The sequence below is a fragment of the Melospiza georgiana genome, chromosome 16 (genome assembly GCF_028018845.1).
Source record: "Melospiza georgiana isolate bMelGeo1 chromosome 16, bMelGeo1.pri, whole genome shotgun sequence".
NCBI lineage: Eukaryota > Metazoa > Chordata > Aves > Passeriformes > Passerellidae > Melospiza > Melospiza georgiana.
The window spans coordinates 16,170,999-16,192,415 of NC_080445.1; the positions used below are offsets into that span (position 1 = coordinate 16,170,999).

The window sequence follows — 21,417 nt, forward strand, 5'->3', positions numbered from 1 at the left end:
CCAGGAGCACGGCAGATGAGAGGGCAGTCCCAGCTGGCAGGGATTGGCTCGGTGGAGGTTTGGAGGAGGGGAGGGGGTGGCAGTGCCGGCACAGCCGCGGTGCCTTTGTGTTCCGTGCGTGGCTGGGAGCGCTGCGGTGAGTCAGCCCTGCGGAGAGGAGCGGAGCAGAGCGGGGCCTCTGCAGCAGCAGCACCACAGGGACGGGGCCAGCCGCAGTCAGTGCAGGCTCTGCGAGGTTCAGGAGCAGATGCCAGAGCTGCCAGCACAGACAATGCCTCCACAGAGCCTGCTGACCTTGTTCTTTGTTAACCCTTTCACACTGTTTTTTGTTTGTTTTATTCCAAAGGCAGCAATTTTTGTTTTCACTGCTGTTGGAGAAGCATTTTTCAGTACCAGCGTTTTATCTCTGATTGCTGAGAGATTGGCTTTCCTGGGGAGATCTGGCTTACAGAGAAGCATGGTAACCTGGAAAAGAAAAGCTTTTGAGAAATAAAGACCTTGTTATGAGAAGCTGATCCCAGAAACGAAGTTGCTGTTTTTAATTACAGAGTAACAGCAGAGCTAATGACTGCAGCTCTCAGCAAACCTTGTTTCCTTCACAGGCTGGCCACGGGATACTGATTGTAGGGCATTCTGATGTTTCCAGCTGGCTGTACTGTCCAAACCATCACTGTGCTCAGGTGAGAGTTACTTCAGGACTTAGTTTTACAGCTATTAACTATCTTTTTCTCTTGACATGATTAAATTAAACCCAGAGCACATCTTTGCAATGCTACTTGCCCTGAAGTGGGAATTTTCTGTTTCACGGTCAAAGGATTTTGTCCCAAAACACTTCTCCATTTTTGTTCCTGTTAAAGCTAATAAATGCTGTTATTTTTTTCTTCAGTGAGCTCCTGAGAGACACAGCTTTGCAACTTGTATCAGTGGTTTTCAGCCAAGCTGGTTCTTGTGTCACAACACAAAAGTACTCAGGGAAAAATCCTGCCCTAACCTTACAGTATTTAGGGGCTGAGGCTTTTGGCACCCACACTGTACCCATAAGGTACCTACAGACCCCTGACAGCTCTCTCAGACCTGAGAGAGCACAAGCTGGGCAGGGTGCAGCTCCTGGAGAACTGGTGGCTTGTCTTTCCCATTTTCCTTTTGCTGAGGGATAGGCTGCCCTCAACACAGGATCAGGTTTGGCTCTTCAGGATTCATCAAGGGGATAGCAGGGACTGTGTAAGTTCCAGAGCCTTTTCTGGCACTGTGTAAGTTCCAGAGCCTTTTCTGGCACTTTGAACTGCCCTGTCTGTGCTGTTACACCTGTGCTTTCTTCCTTTGCCTTTGGCAGAGAGGAAAAGGGTGACTTGAGTGGCAGAGAGTGAATTCAGCCACCCTGTTCTAATGGCTGTCTGCATGAGGTAGGCTAAGGAGAAATCTTGGGAAATCATGTATATTCCCAAGACTGGCAGTTTGCTCTAAGCAGCCTCCATGGCTCCTGTGTGCCTTGGGACAATTTCTTACACATCTTTGTGAATGCCTGTGAAAATCAGAAGACAAGGCCATATTTCAAGAACCCCTGATGCAGCAGCAGTGCTGGCCCCTGCCCTACTCCTGCAGCTGCTCCATGTGCTCCCAGCTCCTCCCAAGTGTGCAGGTACAAGTGCTCTTGCTGCCAGGTGGTGAACCTGATTTGGGAATTGAGCCAGATTAAAAATAACTCAACCTGAAGGAAAAAAAAACCAGGTTTGCTAAAGAAAATGCAAGCAAAACTACAGCCTGTGATTCCTTCTGCCTGTTACTGGGGCGGTGGAGGGAAAGAATATGGAATTATTCTTAGGGGAGTGTGCAGTATTGGCAGTGCAAGACAAGGCTAATTTAATGCTGAGAAATAAAAGGAGAACATCCAAAGGATTCAGACTTTAGCAGAACATGCCACAAGCTGGGCTGGATGATATATCTGCAGCCTTCTGGAGCAGATGCCCATTGCTTGGCAGGGTCTGTTCGCTTCTCCCAGCAGCACAGACCGGAGCACTCTAATCCAGGCTTGGGACTGGCAGCCTGAGGATCTGTGTGGCTGAAGGGTTCTGAGGTGAAGCTCTGTCAGTGCTCCAGGTGGGCTCAAAGGCAGGATATTTATGGTGGGTGTTCCTATCTCTGCAGTTGGTATTTGCCTTTACCTCAGCATCTCTTCCACTGCCAGCTCAAGTCACTGTCACAGCCCTGTCAGCTTGTGTGTTCCTGGGGCAGGGACCTGTTTGGCCACAGGCAGTTTGGGTGCTATACATGCCTTCTGACATCCAAATTCGATTTAACAGCTTGGATGGGCCGTTTCTTCTTCACAGACGGATAAGCAGGGCTGAGAGCTGTTTTTAGAATTCATCTTCTCAACTTCTGATTTTGGGGTCTCCTCCACCTGTATGAAGCTAAAAATCATTCCCAGCAATACAGTGCTGGGTGTTCCAGATGTGCATAATTTTGTGAGGAAAACCTTACAGCTCATCCAGTTCCACCCCCTGCTGTGGGCAGGGACATTTTCCACTAGCCCAGGTTGCTCCAAGCCCTGTCCAGCCTGGCCTTAAATACTTCCAGGGATCCAGAGGCAGCCACAGCTTCTCTGGGCACCCTGGGCCAGGGCCTCAGCACCCTCCCAGGGAACAATTCCTTCCCAATATCCCATCTAACCATGTCCTCTGTGAGTGGGAAGCCATTCCCCTTGTCCTGCCCCTCCAGGCCCCTGTCTACAGTTCCTCCCCAGGTCTCCTGGCACCCCTTTAGGCCCTGGAAGGGGCTCCATGGAGCCTTCTCTTCTTCAGGTGAGCCTCCCCAGCTCTCTCAGCCTGACTCTAGAGCAGAGGGGTTCAGGTTTTGGAGCATCTCTGTGGACTGAAACCAGTCTTAGCCTCAAATTCCCAAAACAGTGCTGCACATTGTTTTCCCAGCCTCAACCAGCATCATTCCCATCTCTTGCTTTCAGGCCCCTTTCCCAGCATCCTGCTGACAATAGGAGCAGCTTGTACCATGGATAAGCACTGACATCGTGGAATGATAAGCATGGCTCAAAACCTAATAAAAATCCAAGTCCAGGCCAGACAGGGATATTTCATTCATACACAATTACATCCCCCATCACTTTCCTAGGAGAGATTCATCAGCAGTGCCAGAGCCTACATCACCTGAGTGGACCCATGCCTTGTCAGCTTCCCTCAGGTACACAGGGGCTGGGGGGCCCAGGGTGGCACTGTGGGCATCTTGGGATGGAGGTCTCAGGATGGGTTCTCAGAGGTCTCAAAATGGAGTCTAGGATGGGGATCTCCGGATGGAATCTCACGATGGATGGGGTGTCAACATGGCTTCACGGTGGGGTCTCATGACGGGGGTTCAGGATGGGGGCTCACGATGGGGTCTCACGATGGGGTCTCATGACGGGGGTTCGGGATGGGGGCTCACGATGGGGTCTCACGATGGGATCTCATGACGGGGGTTCAGGATGGGGTCTCACGAAGGGATCTCATGATGGGATCTCATGATGGGGGCTCATGATGGGGTCTCATGACGGGGGTTCAGGATGGGGGCTCACGATGGGGTCTCATGACGGGGGTTCAGGATGGGGGCTCACGATGGGAGCTCATGACGGGTTCCGGGTGGGGTGTCACGGTGGGAGCTCATGAAGGGTTCGTGACGGGGTCTCACGAGGCGGGTTTCCGCCGCCGCCCTTCTCAAGATGGCGGCGCCCTTCCCGTGATGGCGGCTCTCCGGGGCCGGTCACGTGCCGCAGGGCGGGTGGGGAATCCCGGCACGTGCCAGCGCGCTCAGGTGACCGGGAGTGGGCGGTGCCGTGGGGCGAGGCCGCGCCCAGACCACGCCCCCGGCCCCGGTGCCCCGGGCTGGGACAGCGTCCCGGGCTGGCGCTCCTCGGGTGCCGCGGCGGCGCCCGCCCGCCCGCCCGGCCCAGTGGGGATTGTTCCTCACAGCGTCGGCTCAGAGCGCCGGGCAGGGCAGGGAGCTCACCCTTCGCCTGCCCCGGGGGCGGTGCTCCGGTGCCTCCGCCCCTCACCGGCTGTCCAGTCCCGCGGCAGCCGCTCGCACCGGAGCCGCGGCCTGGCTTTGCTTCGCCACTCCCGGTCCCTTCCCCCGGCGCCGGCCGTCAGGGGGTTCGCGCTTGCCGCCGGCTCCCGCTGCCACGCGATGCCGTCCAACAAATCAGTCTCGGACGCGCCCATCGTGCAGTTCACCAACTGCCGCATCCTGAGGGAGCACCGGCTCCAGAGGTGAGGGCACCGGCGGTGCCAGAGTGGCTGCGGGTACCGGGTCTCTCGGGGGTACCGAGATGGCCGGCGGTACCAGGGCTGTCTGGGGGGTGTCGTGTTGTCCGTGGGTGCCCGGGCAGTGGGGCTGCCGGACAGGCTGCCGAGCTGACCTGAGCCCTGCAGTGCCCAGGGACTGTCCCAGCTCCCCTTGTGCCCCGGCTGCTGGCGCTCCCCTTGCCGCGCTCTGCCGTCCCGTGTCCCCTCTGCCGGCTTTGGAGGGAGATGGGGTGGCTGCGGTGTACGGTCCCTGTTGTTTTGCCTCTTCTGCCAGCCCCTTGGTGTTTTGGCCATCATCACCACCACCTTCGAGGGGCAGCCCATGAAAATCCCGCTCCTGTGAGTTTTGTAGAGCCAGAGCCAGGCAGAGAGGGCTGCTCGTTGTGTCCCAGCTGAAAGAGCAGCTGTGCTCTGGCAGACATCGCAGAGCCCGTGGCTGGAGCTGCCGGTGGGATGCACTCTGCTCAGGATCGCTGGGGCACAGCCACCTGCTCCACGTGCTGCAGATGGCACCAGAGCTTGGTGTGTGTGACTGTCCCTCCAGGGAGGACCTGTGGGTGCGAGAGGGGAAGATCCTCAACCCAGAGAAACTCTTCTTTGACGAAAAGGGCTCTGCTGATGTCCAGCTGGACTGCAAGGACAGCATCATCGCCCCAGGTTTCATCGATGTCCAGATCAATGGTACAGTGAAGCCACATGCACTCATATACTGGGGGCATCCCGGGTTTGTCCATCCCTGACCCCCAGCCCCAGTGCCCATGGCCACGTTTCAGTTGCTCAGGGGAGTTGTTAGTCACCCAACCAATGACAAAGAGCAATTTTGCCTATGGTAGCTGCTATTGTGTAAGTGATCCCCTTTGGCCAGGTGAGGGTTTCCTCTGAACTCATTTTTATCTATATTTTACCCTGCACCTGCACTGGAAGGATCCCTGCCCTACCCTTTCCAGGATGTGGGAGGAGAGGGCAAGACTTCCCATAGGAACGATAACAATTAACAGCAACAGCTTTGTTCAGAAGGAAAGAGGGGCTTGTTCTATGATAGCTAAAGTTGGTAGGCCGTTCCATTTTCAGCTGGGAATCGTCACATTTTGCCCTGCATCAAAATAAAAAGGCTGTGCTTGCAAAACACTGGAGTGCTGTGGGAAAGAGCACTTAGTCAGGGCAGTGATGGTGAGATTTGTACTTGTGGAACCTTAGAATGTAGGACAGAAGTGCTGGTGGAGCCCTCTGTGTCAGCACCCTACAAATGGAACATCTCCCTGCAGTCACACAAAGTCTTTCTTCAGTGTTTCTGGGTGGAGCACACTCCTGGGGAAGCAGCAGTTTCACCCCTGTTTTGTTTGTGGTGCAGGAGGCTTTGGGGTGGACTTCTCTCTGGCTACAGATGACTTCAAATCAGGTATTGACCTGGTCAGTCAGAAAATCCTCTCCCATGGAGTGACCTCTTTCTGTCCCACCCTGGTGACCTCTCCTCCATCTGTGTACCACCAGGTAAGGAGCCTTCTCCTCTCCCATCTGCAGGGTGATCAGGGACTGAGGTTGGTATCAGGAGGTGGGTAGGCCAAGACTGGGATAGCTGCCAGGGCAGAAAAGCTATGGGCATGAGGAGCTGGACTCTACCCTGGGTTTCTTGCCCTCAGCCTTCAGAATGCTGAGACAGCCATGTCTCCCAAGCAAGCTCTGCACACCAAGGCTTGCAGACAGCTTTTCCTTTGTGGGCTGTGATGGTCCCAAGTGGTCCAGCTAGAAATCTCCCTGCAGACCTGACATTTGGGTTTGATTTGGCAGGCTGGGGGGCTGTATCTGTGTTGCCATGTCTGACAAACCCCTTTCTCTAGGTTCTCCCTCAGATCAGTGTAAGAAATGGTGGAGCCCATGGAGCAGGAGTCCTGGGTAAGTGGATTTGTCCCTCTGTGGTGCTACTCTAGGTGGGCAATTATCTTGTTCATGGTTGAGGTGAAAGAAGTTACAGAGCACAAATAGGGGCTGGAACCCTCAGTGGGAGGGATGCACAGGTGGGCACAGACCCACCTTGTCCCTTAGTCCATGCCTGGCTTTTACTGTGTTTTCTGCTGTCGTACACACTGCTCCAGCCCCTGGAGCAGTGGGGTGGCTTGGCTTGGCCAGTGGCCAGCACTGCATCCTCACTGTGCTGAGCTCACAGTTGCCCGAGACGTGTTTTGCTGCAGAAAAATAGCAAGGGTGTGACTGGAGCAGAGTAGACACAGCAGGTTTCTTGGTCCTTGGCAGGGGGAGGAAGGGTCATGGTTCCTTGTTCCTGTTTGACAGGAGCCCACCTGGAAGGGCCGTTCATCAGCAAGGAGAAGAAGGGTGCCCACCCGGAGCACTGCCTCCGCACCTTTGAGGCGGGCGCTTTCCAGGACCTGCTTGCCACCTACGGCTCCCTGGACTGTGTGCAGATAGTGACCCTGGCCCCTGAGATGAGGAGGAGCAGTGAGGTGATCCGGGAGCTCACCAAGCGGGGCATCTGCGTCTCGCTGGGTAAGGGCTGGGGCACCCAGGGCGTGGGGGGAGCTCTGGCCGCCCCTCCCTTGGGGCTGTGGCGTCTCTGACAGTGTCTCAATGCAGCTGGACAGGGTGGGATTCTGGATGTGACAGACCTGTCACAAATGGGGACCTCGCTTGATGCTGTCAGTCTGTCATGGCAAGGGCCCAAGTTTCTATTGACTTAGGAGCCCCTGCAGTAAGCACAAGGTGCTGTTCTAACACAGGGAAGAATAGCAGTCTTAGGTGGAGGTTTGATGATGTGGAAGGTTCAAACTCTGAAGTTCCACTGCTTTAAGCCTTAGACAGGCGAAATCATTTTCCAAAGGTTACTGTTGGTTTGATAAAACTGTTTTTCAACCAGCAGTAGTGTAGGAACCTCTCCCTCCAACATCTGGCTGGCCTCTGACTTAAAGCTGGCTGCATTTTTCTTTTCCTTTGCTTCACAAACTCTTCTTTGTCTCAGATCATTGAAGATTTTTTTTTAAAGGGAGGAAGTTATTCAGGGTAGAATTAAACCTCAAGTGAAAAGGGCATTCATACAGCATACTATCTCTTATCCCAAAGCCACATAAAGAACTCCAGAAAGGCAAGGTTAGCCCACAGAGCTGCTGTCCTGTTGGGGAAACAGAAGTTTCTTTCTGGATAGTTTGATTCCCATATGTTTTCCTGGCAAAGTTCCCACTGTTGTGAGGGTGTCCTCTGATAATTCTCTACAAAACATTTAAGTATCTGAGGCCAGCAGAAAGGTGTATCGTTGGACCTCAAACTCAGCCTGAAGACAGCATGCTGTGAGCAAGGCAGCATTGTGACAGCTGTGGTGTGAATACTGAAGGAGTTTGGGTGAAGCACCCACTCCCAGAATCCCCCCAGGTGATGGCCAGACACATCTGTGACCTCAGGCCAGGGTGGGCATTAGAGCATAGTCCAGTGATGGAGTGTCTTTGCTCCTATAGGGAAATCAGTGGAAAGGTGGGCAGAGGAATCAGGGGTTGGTCTGTGTTCCCAGGTCACTCAGTGGCTAATCTCTCCCAGGCTGAGGAGGCTGTGCAGCACGGAGCAACCTTCATCACTCACCTCTTCAATGCCATGCTGCCGGTGAGTCCCCAGAGGCACCTGCCCTGCTCCAGGGCTGCTTTTGGGCTTTCTCTCCTGCTCCCCATGGGTCTGTGTTCTCCCCAGCTGGTTTTGTACCATGCTTTGTAATGAGGTTTTGGCACTGAACCTCTGGCTTCACATTCCTGTTGCTGGATCTGAAAGAGAGTCAAGGATGTAGCAGACTCTTGAAGTTCATCACAGAGAAGGACTGGGAAGTGTTGGTGGGTGAGAGCGGGACATGCCCTTGCTGTGTGCACCAGACACCCTCCTGTGTGTGAGCAGCAGGGAAGGGGGGATTCTGCCCCACTCAGGTGAGACCCCACCTGCAGAGCTGCCTCCAGCCCGGGGGCCAACATCAGAAGGATGTGGAGCTGCTGGAGTGAGCATAGAGGAGGCCACAGAGATGCTCCAAGAGCTGGAGCCCCTCTGCTCTGGAGCCAGGCTGGGACAGCTGGGGGTGCTCACCTGGAGAGGAGAAGGCTCCAGAGAGACCTCAGAGCCCCTGCCAGTGCCTAAAGGGGCTCCAGGAGAGCTGGAGAGGGATTTTGGACAAAGGCCTGAAGTGGCAGGACAAGGAAGAATGTTTTCCCACTGCCAGAGGGCAGGGTTAGATGGAATATTGAGGAGAAATTCGTGACTGTGGGGGTACTGAGACCCTGGCACCCAGAGGAGCTGTGGTTGTCCTGTCCCTGGAAGCATTTAAGGTGAGGCTGGATGGGGCTTGGAGCACCCTGGAATAGTGGAAAGTGACACTGCCCATGGCAGGGTTTGCAACAAAATAAGTTCTATTGTCCCTTCCAACTCAAACCAACCTGTGATTCTGTGATTCACGGCAATGCCCAGGTTTGCCTGGTAAAGCTGCCAGGCACTGTGATAGAGATGGCACTGCATCCCCTGAAGTGAAGTCTCAGCCAGTGTGTCCTGGTCCTCCACAGCTTGTCCCCTCTCTCCCTTCGAGCAGTTCCACCACCGTGACCCTGGCATTGTGGGGCTGCTGACAAGTGACAAGATTCCTGCTGGGCGGAGGGTCTTCTATGGCATGATTTCTGATGGCATCCACACCAACCCCGCTGCCCTGCGCATTGCCCACCGAGCCCACCCCAAAGGTGAGCCATGGCAGTCCCCACAGTGTTACCAGCCACTCCAAGCACTGTACCAACTCCCAGAAGACATTTGTGCTGCCCTTGCTGTCTGGAAGGTCACAGCCACATGTGCTGATCCCTCAGTCCTCTCGCTTTGGTGCGATGTGGCTGGAGACACCTGGTTCCTCTCTGGGAGGGTCAACAGAGCACAGTACTTGGAGCTGCAGCAAAACCAGCAGCAGTGTTGACAAGGCCCCTTTCCTTCTGTTCCCCAGGGCTGGTGCTGGTGACAGATGCAATCGCTGGCATGGGGCTGGCACCGGGTCGGCACACGCTGGGTCAGCAGGTAGTGGAGATCGATGGGCTGAACACCTACATCGCAGGTTAGTGCTGTCCCTCTGCTGAAGAGCTGGGGACAGTGCTGCCACTGGCACCATCCCGAGGAGCTGAGCACACCTTGCTGTCCCTGTCGGTGTGTGGCAGCGTTTGTGCCACCCTCTTGGGTTTTGATGCCTGGTGGATCTGCAGTGTCTTGGCCTTGGGGATAATGAAACTCCTGGTAAAGAGGAGAAGTGTGCCACCCTTGTGGAGGATCTGTTCAGTTATAGCTGTCTGCAACATCTTTGAAAGAAAGCTTCATTGCCCAGTGTCAAGGGTGCTAGAGGTTCAGGGCATTAGTAAGGACAGAGAAATCTTAGATATATCTATTGTCCCTTTTCTTCATTATAACACTACTACTTCCTGCTAGCTAAATTCCCTAAGTTTCAAATTCCCAAGCAGATGAATACTGGGACGGTATTTCAGTGAAGGAGCATTCCTTTCTCCATTCCCTGTCTCTGGGAACAGATGCTTGTGTTGTGAGCTGGTTTTCACCCAGTGCAGCTGGTGTGATAGTGGAGCTGGGGATAACACCCACATACCTCTTCCTGTGCTCCAGCAGGAAGTGGCTGCAGGCCCTTCAGCTTGCTCCTCCTGCAACACAGGACTTCTGCACTTCTAGTCCCATTATGCTTCCCTAGTGCCCTGCTTCTTGCTGTGAGCTATGGGCGCTGCTCAGTGCCATCCTGTTCCTTCCCAGGTACAAAGACCCTGAGTGGCAGCGTGGCGACCATGGACACTTGTGTGCGACACTTCCAAGAAGCCACAGGTAAGAGAGCCTTGTCCACAAGTTGCTGCTCCCTATGTTGACACGGGAGGAGGGCTTGCTTTTGCCAGATGTGTCCATTTCACCAGGAATGTTCCCTCTCACCTGAGACGTGGTAAGGCCTGGGATCAGTGCCCTCAGATGAGCCCCTTTTTGAGGGGGAACTAATAGAACTAATGAGAGGTGAACTCTCCTGCTTCTTCCTCACAAAAGTGCATGGTTTTCTCTTCTCCATACCCTAGGTGTTCAGTTTTCCTATGCCTGCTCTCCCCTGTAGGGATATTTCCCTTCCCAGCTCCAGCTGGCTGTGCTGAGGGTGTTCCAGCTTGGGTCCATCAACTGCCTGGTTGGGTGTTGCCTTGTCCAGGGGGATTTGGGCTGCTGTGGCAATGGGGCTCTGGCTGCCCTAACATCTCCCAAATTCTCTGTCCAAGGGTGCTCGGTAGAGACCGCGTTGGAGGCGGCGTCTCTGCATCCCGCTCAGCTCCTGGGGATTGAACATAAAAAGGGGACACTGAATTATGACTCCGATGCAGGTACTGGTGTGGGCACAGCATGTACTGGTATGGAGACAATGGTGTCAGGGCTCACAAGTGCTGGAGCAAAGCAGGGGCTGCTTTGTAAGCATATGCTCATGCCCTGTTTTGGTGGGAGCTGCAGGGAGACTTGCTCCACCTGGGATATGCTCTGGGCTTTTGCTCCAGTGGTTTTTCCTTTTTGCTCCAGTGGCTTTTCCCTTGGATGCTGGTGGTGTTTGGGAAGCCCTTTGGAGTGCCCCCCACATCTCAGCTGAGCAGAAAGCAGAGCTGCCATTGCCAGGATTGTACTGCAGTGCCATCCTGGGGTGGGGAGAAACCCTTCCCCAATGATCTCAGCTCTCCCCGGCCAACTCCAGCAGCTCCATTCTGACAGCTGCTTTCTTTCTCTCTTGTCCCACACAGATTTCCTAATGCTGAATGACAGCCTGTATGTGCAAGCCACGTACATTGCCGGCGAGGAGGTCTGGCGACAGGATGTGTCGGGCATGTGACACTGGGCTGTCCCAGTGCCCTCCAAGGCTCACTGGCACTGTGGTTAGCAGCTCTGGCAACCACCCCATTTCTCTCTTTTGGTTTTTTTTTTCCCAATTCTTTCCTGCAACTCTCTCAAAGGAGCCTCATACCAAAGAGCTGCATTTTCCAGCTTCCAGTTATAGCCATGCCTGCTACGAATTTGTTGGTGCTCAGTTGGTGGTATGGGGAAAGAAGGCAGCTCTGTGCTGGCAAGGAATGCCAGTCCTGGAGTGACCTACAGGACTGCACAGCTGTCCTGCCCCCAGACTGGTGCTCCTGTCACCATCTGACAGCAGTGAGGAGTTGTCCCAGCCTTTGCACAGTTTTTACAGCACACACAAACCTGCTCTGCACCTGAGGCAGGCTCAAGCCATTCCAATTCTTCTGCCTGCTGTTTGCTTTGCTCCGAGGCAGCCATGACTTGTTAGACATCAGCTTCCACCAGCTCAGCTCGCAGCTCTTCCCATGACAAGGTTTCTGTTGTGTAAGCAGAAGCTGAGGATCATATTTGGATCTCCTGACAGCCCTTTTGTCGTGTGTCCTCAGAGCAAGGCTGCCACATCTCGCTTAGTCAGTGTCCTTGTGGGGCTGAATCCTCAGGGCAGAGATCAAACCCAGGAATACCAAGGCATTGCTGGTCCTTTGTGCCTTTACCCTGCATGGGCATTGAGTCTACAGAGCTGGAGATATGAACAGCGTCCTACCACATAAAACTGCTCCTTTCACTCCTTGCTCTGTCTGGATGGGTTCTGCAGGCTCTGTGCCAGCCATACCAAGAAGAGCCTTTGCATCGCCTGGTGGGTGTGTTCATTCCTCAGGCTATGGATGGGAAACTTTGCTATAGGAGATGCAGCCAGACTGGTGGTGACAGGTTCACAAGCCTTCAGTCCAGCTCAGGCACTGAGGGAGAGGAAAACTGCGGTGGGATTCTGGCTTTTCAAGATGGATACAATAACTCATTATTTTGTGCTCATTATCTTCTCCAATACTTGACTGTCAGATTTTTTCCTGATGCTGGGACACTTGTATATGAAGGCTGAGGCTAATTTTGACCCTACTCAACCACTCAGAATAAGCCTCGAGATAAAGTCTCAAGACAACCTTGGTTAAGGCTCAAACCACTGAGGTGTTTTTTGTAATGAGGAGATGGCTCAGACAACGGCCAAGTCTCAGTGAGGGTGGAGATTGTAAGGCAGACAGAAGTCAGGTTGGGATTGTCAGAAATGTACCGATTTTTCCAGTAGCATTTTATAATCTTTAGCAGCAACATTTCGAAGTGATTCCCCAGGACTTTAGAGCCCTTCTGTCAGCCTTGGAGAATTTCTAACATCAACTGCCAATGTCAAGAAAAATTATAACCTCCATGGTTTGAACATTTGAGAGACGGCACACCCTGTGCAGTGACACGCTGTGCTGCTGCAGTACTGACCTCACGGGGATCAGCTGGCTGTTGTTGGAAACAATCCAATAGGGAAAAATGCCTATGAAACAAGGTGTCTAACTTTTTATTTACAAAATTAAACAATCAAAAGGAAATCTAAAACAGAAATGCGAATAGACAGTACCAGTAGGTGTGTATTAACCTTTTTTGCCTGCCCTGGTGCTTGCTGGCACGGCCTCCGTCAGGCCGGCATGTGAGGGGCCGGGGCTGGTCTGGGCGCTCCTGCGGGGATTTGGCGCAGGGAAGGCGGCACCGCCGGATCCCCGCGGCCCGCTCCGTGGGCACACGTGTGTCCGGCACGGTGTGGGGCTCAGGGCAGCAGTAGGGAGGCGCAGGGGGCACAAGCAAGGTGGGCGCTGGAGCGTGGGGCCCGGCGCTCTCGGGCGGAACGGCGGCGGCAGCGCGGGAAGCGGCCAGAGCGCTGAGCACGGCCCGGCCCGCCCGCCTTGAGCCCGCGGCCGGGGGAGGACCCGCGGAGGGTCCGGGGGGCTTCGAGAGGCCCAGAGCGGGCCCCGAGCTCTCCAGCCGGCGGGGCCGGCCCGGGCGGGGCCGCTCCCGGAGCACACACGAGGCCCGTGACCGGAGGTGGGCGGTGCGCTGGGGCCGCTTCCTGCGGCGGCGGTGCGGGGAGCCCGGCATGGAGCAGGTAAGGCCCGGCCCCTCTCACGGCACCGGGCCCGAGCGCGTTCTCCCTAAAGGCTTTCCCAGCCCTGGTGCCTTTCCCAATCCCTGCTCGTCTCCTTATCCTGAGCATTCTTTTCGTTCCCCGTGTTTTAGTGTGCTTTGTCCCCAGGCGGGCTGCAAACCTTAACTTCCACCTGCTTTTCAAGAGGCAGCCAGTGTAGAAGGATAGCACATGGGGCCTCAAGGGCTCGTGTTTAGGCTAAAGACAAATTCTGTGTGTTACCAGAGCTGTGCTAAAGGGAAATTCCTGCTGTGGAGATATTATGCCATTGCCTGAGCTTTAGGAAAAAATGAGAAATCTTCCATTTGGGACTTTTTAAAAGGGATAGGTGGAGAAAAAGATGAAAAAGAAATCTGTGGGAAGTCCTGGCTTGCCGGGAGTAGTAGGGTTTCCTGCTAGTGAGAGCTGTGATTTTTGTAATGCAGAGGGCTCATTTGGTGCTCTCCACACAGGACATGTGTCCCTGTGCTGTGTTGATTTATGGTACAATGAACTGTTACACAGCACACTTCCAATGTAAAGCCAGGTCTGACCTCCTGTGAGAAGGGAGGCCTCAGAAAACTCAGTTTTTGAGGTGAGAGATTTGTGCTTCTAATCATTCTGCCTTCCCCACACGATGTCCAAGGCTCCCCCAGGTGTGTTTCAGGAGGAGCTGGAGTGGTGCATTTCACAACTGGAGGCAGATCTGCATCTCCCTCTGCACTCCAAACTAGGTATGTTCCTCTTTATCAGCCCACACTCCCCCTATTCTGGCCTTGGGTGTGATTTAGCAGATATGGATGTTTTTCTGTTTTTTCTCTCTTTTATATTCCCTGTTCTTGTGTTATTTGGGATTTGTTCTAAACACAGGACAACATTGGGCTTTAAGGACTGTGTTTCTGGAAGCAGTTTTATCTTTCATTCATTTAGTGTTTGTCGTCCCTGTTTTCTGTATTCTTTGTCATGTTCTATTTTTCCCATATAATGACTTGTTTGGTTCTGCTACAGCTCTGCCTTTGTTTTTCATCTTAAGGAAATACTGGGCCAGCATGGCTGGCCCTCAAACACCAGTAGGTTTATTTTTGTGAAGCTTGTTCCAGGGAAAAATTACACGAAAGATAAAAATCTATAAGGTCATGGTTTGATCTTGTAGAGCTGCAGACACATGTCCTGCTGCTGGTCAGTACCTGACCTTGGCAGAGCACTGTGAACCCTGTGTAAGATGCTCAGGTGAGGGTTTGCTGGTCCACCTGAGGATGGAGCAGTGACTGACAGGTGCCTACACCTTGTGCTTGAGCATCAGGAAGAATTAAGACTTGTGGGAAAGGGTTGTGATTGTTCATCCTGGAGAAATCTCTGGGGAGACTTCAGAGCCCCAGGAGAGCTGGAGAGGAACTTGGGACAAGGGATGGAGGGACAGGACAAGGGGGAATGGCTTCCCACTGCCAGAGATAATGCTTAGATCAGATAATAGGAAGGAATTGTTCCCTGTGAGGGTGGGCAGGCCCTGGCACAGGGTGCCCAGAGCAGCTGTGGCTGCCCCTGCATCCCTGGCAGTGCCCAAGGCCAGGCTGGATGGGGCTGGGAGCAAGCTGGGACAGTGGAAGGTGTCCTGGACATGGCAGGGTGGATGAGCTTTGAAGTTTCTGCCCAAGCTATTCTGTGATCAGACCATTTTGTTAGAAATGTGTCCTGTACTGGTCCCCAGTGCCCAGCAGGAGGGAAGGCAGCTCCTGGAGGGGAGGCAGGAGCTGAGCACAGGAAAGAGGCAGCAGAAGCAGTGCCCTGGCCAGAAAAGAGCCCTTTTGCACAGTGTGTGAGCCAAGAGAGCTGAGCAGTGCTGCTGATGGTACCCAGGCTCTGCCTGGAGTCCTAGTTGCTGGAGAATTCTGGTGAGGAGGCTGGTCCAACATCTAGCCAGGAATTCAGGGTCTGAATCAATGACTTGTTTGGCTGTAGCACTGTATGCATGAGGTACTCAGCTTAGAGTAACTCCCAGGTGAAGGAGGGAAGCAGCTCCCTGGAGCTTTCTGTAGCTCTTGTTGTGTAACTGGTCTGGATTGCAGCTAGCCAAACCCCTTGAAACAGGAGTTCCTGTAGTCAGGACCCTACACCAGGTGCTGTGAAGGTACATCTCACTTCTGTCCCACCACAGCATTGCCTGAGACAGGGAGGGGATTGTCCCACCCTGCCCTGCCCTGGGGCAGCCTCACCTCCAGGGCTGGGGACACTTTGGGGCACCACAGTATCAGAAGGGTCTGTGACTGTTGGAGTGTCCAAGGAGAGGGATGTGAGGGTGGGGAAGGGTCTCCAGGGGAAGCCATAGGAGGAGCAGCTGAGGGCACTTGGTCTGTTCAGCTGGAGGAGAGGAGAGCACAGAGCTCACTGGGGCTGCAGCTCCTCCTGAGGAGCAGCACAGGGGCAGCTCCAATCTCTGCTTTCTGTGACCAGGGTCAGGGCCCAGGGAATGGCTGGAGCTGTGTTAGGGGGTGATTTTTAGGCTGGATTAGGGAAAGGTTCTTTCCTGAGAGGATGGTCAGGTGCTGCAGCTGGGAGAGGTGGGATGTTCCCATTCCACAGTACCACTCTCAAGTTGTTCAGTGGCTTAAAATAAGTGGGACAAACACTGCAAGACTATATTTAGTGCTTCCAAGTTGAGGTCTTGGGCACCACTGTCACAGAACAACTCTTTTTAGAGAATTTGTTCTAACACAAAAGCTTTAGATTCTTGTGTTCAGGCTGGTCTGTAAGCAAGAGCAAGAGTCCTGCTTTTCAGGGTATGCCTTCTGTTTAAATTTTTTCCAGTTTTCCAGAGAAGAGACACTGAGTTAGGTTGTGGAATTTGTCTTCTCTTGAAGGAAAGATTGCTAAGCCCTCTGTAGCTTCTGTGCCATTAGCAGTGCACTTACTGCAGTGTAAGAGTTTGACTGTCAGTAATAAGTTAAGATTTTTTTCCCTCTCTGTAGGAACATCTCACAGTATTTAAGCTTCTGGAAGCACTTGGAGTTCTCTTTCAATTGAATGCTAGTTATGGATTAGTTAGAGGTGATATGAACACAGAGCTCATTAAGAGAAGAGTCACTCATCAGCATCCCTCTGTGTGGATTTTAAGGCCCACTGTAAACTGCTTCTTGTCTCTCTTGGTGTTTTCTGAGTGCAGCAGAGGAGACCCAACACATTTTCAAGGTCCTGCACTCCCCTGCAGCTCCTCTCACAGAGAACCAACAAGTGATGAGCAATGAGTTTGGGGATTGTCGTCTCAAGATGGATGAGGGTCAGAAGAGCATTGAGAAAGGTGAGCTTCAGCTATCTCTCGGGGGATGGTGAGATTTGGTTCTTTTCTGTAGATTTCTTAGGGTGCAGCATTAATTGAGTCACCTTTCTGGCAGTGCCTTTGAGTGGAAGCTGCAGTGGCACCCCCACGGTAGGAAACTGGTTCACTGAGAACACCAGTGTTGAAACAATATTCTTTGCATTTTCTAGGCATGACCCCTGATGATGTGGAAGTACAGCCAGGCAAGGGACAGACTGCAGATGGTGTGAAACAGCCTGAGCCAACCCCTGAGGCAAAGCTTGAGTTGTTCACATCATCTGGCAGCAGCTTCCGATTTGATTTTCCACTTTCCAGGACTGACCCAGAAGCTGACCTTGGTGACAGTGGTGCTGAGCAGGTACAAAACAATGTCAGAGCCACCAAGCAGGAGAACTGGAATGGCCCCTTGAGGTTTGCTGCCTCTGGACAAGAACCCAGGTTTGCTTTCAACTTTGCCATCCCAGATGAAGACTGTCCTCATCTTCAGTTACTTCCAGGAAGCCAACATACAGAGGATACAGCAGATTCTTCACTGCCTGCTGAATCAGCAGCTCTGCCACAGGCTGCAGCCTTGCAGGAGCCTGAGGTGACTCAAGTGACAGGGAATGCACCCAAAGAGGATAGAAGCCATGTCACATCAAAGATCCCCCAAACAGAGACAGCCTCTGCAGATGAGGCAATGACAGAGAAATCAACAGGAGGTGGAGCTGCCAAGAAGAAAAAAAAGAAGAAACAAAAAGCACCTGTCAGTAAAAACAAAACAGAAGAAACTGAGACCAGCAGGAAGGCAAAGGCAGAAGCTAACAGCTGTAAAATTACAGATACTTCCCATCAGGATGAGAAGACCTCTCAGGTAATTAAATACTGATGGAATCCCATTATTTATAAACCCTCGAGCTAAAGAGCCACTTTATCTCTTTGCACAGATGAACAATTAGCATACTGCCCTGAGATGGAAGCTGAAGGACCACATTTGGTGCTTACATGTTCCAGCAGCTGTTTGCTTTCTCTGCTACACAGCTGAGGAACCTGACCAGAGCAAAGGAAGTTAATGGTCCTTCAGATTTGTGCTGAAAGATTTCATGGTTAGGCTTGTGACAGCTAATCCTGGGGAGCTGGATGCCATGTTTTCTTAAGAAAATAAAACCAGGAAATGGAGGTAACTCTTTTTAGTTGTGGAGGTAACTGTCTTTAGTTTGTGCCAAGCTGGTGCCTTGTGGGTGCTGAGCCAGGCCCTGTAGCTCATATGTGTGTGTTGCAGGATGAATTGCTTTCGTAGAACAAGGACCAAAGCCAAGGCACAGAGCTGCCACCTGGTGTAGCCAAGGACCTGTGGTAGAGCTCAAGGGTGCTTCCAAGAAGGTTCCTCTGTAGGGCATGGGCCAGAAATCAACTGAAATTGCAGGTTATGTGTAAACACAGCATTAAGGCACACCCTGAGGTCTTCTATTCTGCTACGGTCAAGGTCTTGATTTTATTTCACTTTTCAGCACTGGTGTAAGTTTTACTAACAAACAGTGCCAGCTGATCCATACTATAACACAAGATTGCACAAAACCTTCCTTTTCTTAATATTTTACAAGGAAATGGCATTGGAACACTGCATCCAAAAGTCTGCTTCACCTGCAGTCCTACCGATAAACACTGCTGAGCACCAGAGACATAGGAAGAGTTGAAGGTCAGGTAAAGCCCTTCCAGTCCTTTGGAAGGAGACTGTTGTAGGTAAAAGGAGACAGTGTGAGGGCATTTGTATTTACATGTACATAACAGTTAAGAATTGCTTCAGTCCCAGGGTGCAGCCCTGTTTCCCTGTCCCACTGCTGAGTTAGCTTTGCTCAATGGTGCTTGGCTTCCTTCATCTCCATGGGCTTCATTTTCCTTGTGCCTCATGCATTTCTGGCTGAGCAAGCACAGAGGAGCTGAGAAGAAAGACTCAGCTTCTGATTTTGCCCATTGTTTGCTTTTTTAAATTTTGTGCAGGTTTGAGGATAGGGGCTTTTTGTTGTTAATGTTTATTTCTCCCATCTGTAAGTTCCGTTGAAAGCTGAACAGCTTTCCAGAAAACAGCACCTTCTGAGTGGCAGCCACACATTAAATCCATCTAATAGAGACAGTGAGCTGCAACTAAACATTTGCACAGTGCTTTTAGTTTATCTGATGAAAAACACTAGAGGGAAAATGTCATGAAGTCTATTAAGTGATTGCCAGAACATAATATTTCAACTAGTCCTGAGTTCATGGAGTTCCCTTTCATCCTGTGTAGCAACTGCTGCTGTAATTTTTGGGTGATTTACTTCCTCTTGCTCATGTGCCTCATGTTGATAGCAGTCAGATGAGCAGCTGTGGAAAGAGGTGGACTGGTGTGTGAACCAGCTGGAACTCGGCTTGAAGACACAGAAACCCACTCCAAAGCAGGGTAAGTGTTGAAGTAAAGAAGAGTTCTCTCCTGGGGGCAGCATTGGCAGGAAGGCAGGGACAGAGCCAGCAGGGAGCCCTAACGTGTGAGTTGTTTCTCCTTTGGTGCAGCTGAGGAGGCTCTCAGGGCCATCAGGACCCTGCGCAGTGACAAGGCTCCCCTGGTGAAGAAGCGTCAGCTCATGAGAGCCATGTTTGGAGACTACAGGAAGAAGATGCAGGAGGAGCTGTGCAGAGAGCTGAAGCTTATGGAAACAGGTAGGAGAACTTTGCATGCTGAGAAGGAGAAGAAAGGGCTTCAATCCTGCCCTATGCTTTGCAGACTGAGGCCTCACTATATGAAATGACTGAATGTCTCTTATTTTTTCTCCCCTCTTAAAGCTGCAAAATCTGCCAGGATCATGGACTTGAGGGGAAGCAGCCACAAGAACGGCCAGTTCATCCGGAAGTGCTTGGGAGTTTGCAGGAAGAGCCAAGGTTCAGCAGAATCCTCTTCAGAGTCACACAGGACACTTAACACAGGCTTATTCAATTTCACAGCTCCCCAAGAATTTCACTTTAATTTCTTCTAGAAAAGTCACTTTGACTAAAACTGTGCCAGATCTCCTGTAAACTGAAGAATGGTGGAAAGGTGTTGTGCAGTAGGAAATGTCATGTGTCAATCTCTGAATCTTCTTCCAGGGTGCCTTATCTAGAAGTTTAAATCAGATCTGCCTACTATGCATACTCAGCCTACATAAGTGCTCCTCTGTGCTCACACTGGAGAAAGGCACCTTTGAAGGGCTCAGCAGTGTGGAAGGATCTGCTTTCTGTCCTGTAGAATTGACATCAACTGTAGAATCTGTCTTCTATACCATGAGATTTTTCCCTTTCTCCCATTGCTTTTAAATAGAGCAGAGCCTTTCTAGCAGCCAAGGTGGCAGTGCATACAGCAGGGAATGGTTTGGAATCAAGATCCAGAGCAGTGAAGAGCTGGGTGCTTCCACTCCCCAAGTCTGTGTGAATGCAGCTTCTGGCATCCAGCAAATACCAGCAGTGTGTCATCCCTGACATGGAGGAGCACGAGCTCAGGGTCTTTGGGGAAAAGTGAGACCCATTTTTGCTCATTCATCTCTTTCATTGACAGGTACAGACCTAGAATAAAACTGCACATCATGATTTAATCCAGCCTAGAGATGTAAGGACAGTTGTTTCCACTAAAACTGGGAAATTTTTTGTTGCTGAAGCCAGGTTCTGAACAGCTAGGAAGGATGTACAATCAACTCTTAAATAAAGTTTACTTTATTAGTAGCTCAGTTATGACCACTAGTGCCTCAGAGAGAAAATTAGTGCATGCCAGCCTTGGGTGGTCATAAAATAAACTGTCACAGCCCAAAGACTCTCTTCCATTTGATTTGTATTAAATTTTGGCTTTTTGAATGTGTGTCTCCACTCAATACGGCTTGGGTTACTGAACCCTTCTCTTAAGTTCATGCAGAAGATCTTCCCACCAAGCATATAAAATGCTGAAGGGAGAGAAATGCTGTGAAAGGCTACATGGTATCAGGTGTCCCTAGGGAGCAGTGCTTTCTTGCCTTTTATAGCCCAGTCAGCCTGTGTGAAAAGTGGGAAATGGGAGTGTAGCCAGAATCCAGGGAATGCTGAGAGCAGCTGAGAGATGGTGAAAAACATTGGCTGTAAAAGACTAAAAACCTGATTGTGGCTCTAAAAACTTAATTTTATTACTAAGCTCTGATGGCAGGCAGTTACATCTACAATACTTTTTTATTTATTTTAAATTGTAAATATTTAAAAAGAATATTTTAAAGAATTTCTGTATGGGCATAAGAAGAAACTGAACCTGGGTAACATATGATGGGGAGAAACAGGTAATATACATGATAATGAGAAACATGGACAAATTAATTTGTCTCTTGTAAGTCAGTAGATGAAAACTGGAAATCGAGATTGGCACACTTTATTTGCCAAGGAGCACAGCTGTTACTTTGAATGTATAGAACAATCTTAGACAATTTTTTTGTTATTTCCAGGATTTTACATTTAATATAAAAAGCTGTGTCCTTGTCATGCTTTTCATGTTTTCATGCTGTTTACTGAGATTCGAGAGCATCATCTACATGACCTTGGAGCTACAGCTGTTTGCTTCCCTGGCTGATTATGCAGGAGATGTCTGGGAAATAGTTACTTTTCTCCTTGTCATGTCTCAGGTAAAGCTAGAGCTGCTAAAATATTATAAAACCCTTGCTGCAGAAGTATTCTGGAAAGCATTCTTACATAATTACCTCATGTTCATTAGGCATTCACAATTAAACTAAAGATACCAGTGAGGTGGACATTTGGTGTAACCCGATCCAGCAGTTATCTTCAAAGGGGTCAGAGAAAACTCCATTCTAATATGAAGACACCTCCTTTTG

General features: G+C 51.4%; 2 protein-coding genes across 3 annotated transcripts; both read left to right on the forward strand.

The window, feature by feature from the left end:
- The first annotated feature begins 3,956 nt into the window (after window positions 1–3,956).
- On the forward strand, window positions 3,957–13,992 carry AMDHD2 (amidohydrolase domain containing 2). Its single transcript, XM_058035928.1, has 12 exons — window positions 3,957–4,253; window positions 4,834–4,970; window positions 5,641–5,780; window positions 6,128–6,182; window positions 6,579–6,791; window positions 7,804–7,892; window positions 8,854–8,998; window positions 9,250–9,357; window positions 10,053–10,121; window positions 10,553–10,654; window positions 11,060–12,663; window positions 13,922–13,992. Exons 1-11 carry the CDS (start codon window positions 4,171–4,173, stop codon window positions 11,146–11,148), a joined length of 1,230 nt encoding a protein of 409 aa, XP_057891911.1. The 5' UTR covers window positions 3,957–4,170; the 3' UTR covers window positions 11,149–12,663; window positions 13,922–13,992.
- On the forward strand, window positions 13,264–20,419 carry LOC131090505 (uncharacterized). Of its 2 annotated transcripts, none has more exons than XM_058035923.1 (6): window positions 13,264–14,009; window positions 16,436–16,570; window positions 16,759–17,441; window positions 18,914–19,004; window positions 19,115–19,261; window positions 19,385–20,419. In XM_058035923.1, exons 1-6 carry the CDS (start codon window positions 13,913–13,915, stop codon window positions 19,573–19,575), a joined length of 1,344 nt encoding a protein of 447 aa, XP_057891906.1. In that variant the 5' UTR covers window positions 13,264–13,912; the 3' UTR covers window positions 19,576–20,419. The 2 variants fall into 2 exon arrangements, with proteins under 2 accessions (XP_057891906.1, XP_057891907.1); XM_058035924.1 differs by having other exon boundaries at window positions 18,917–19,004.
- Window positions 20,420–21,417: the final 998 nt, after the last annotated feature.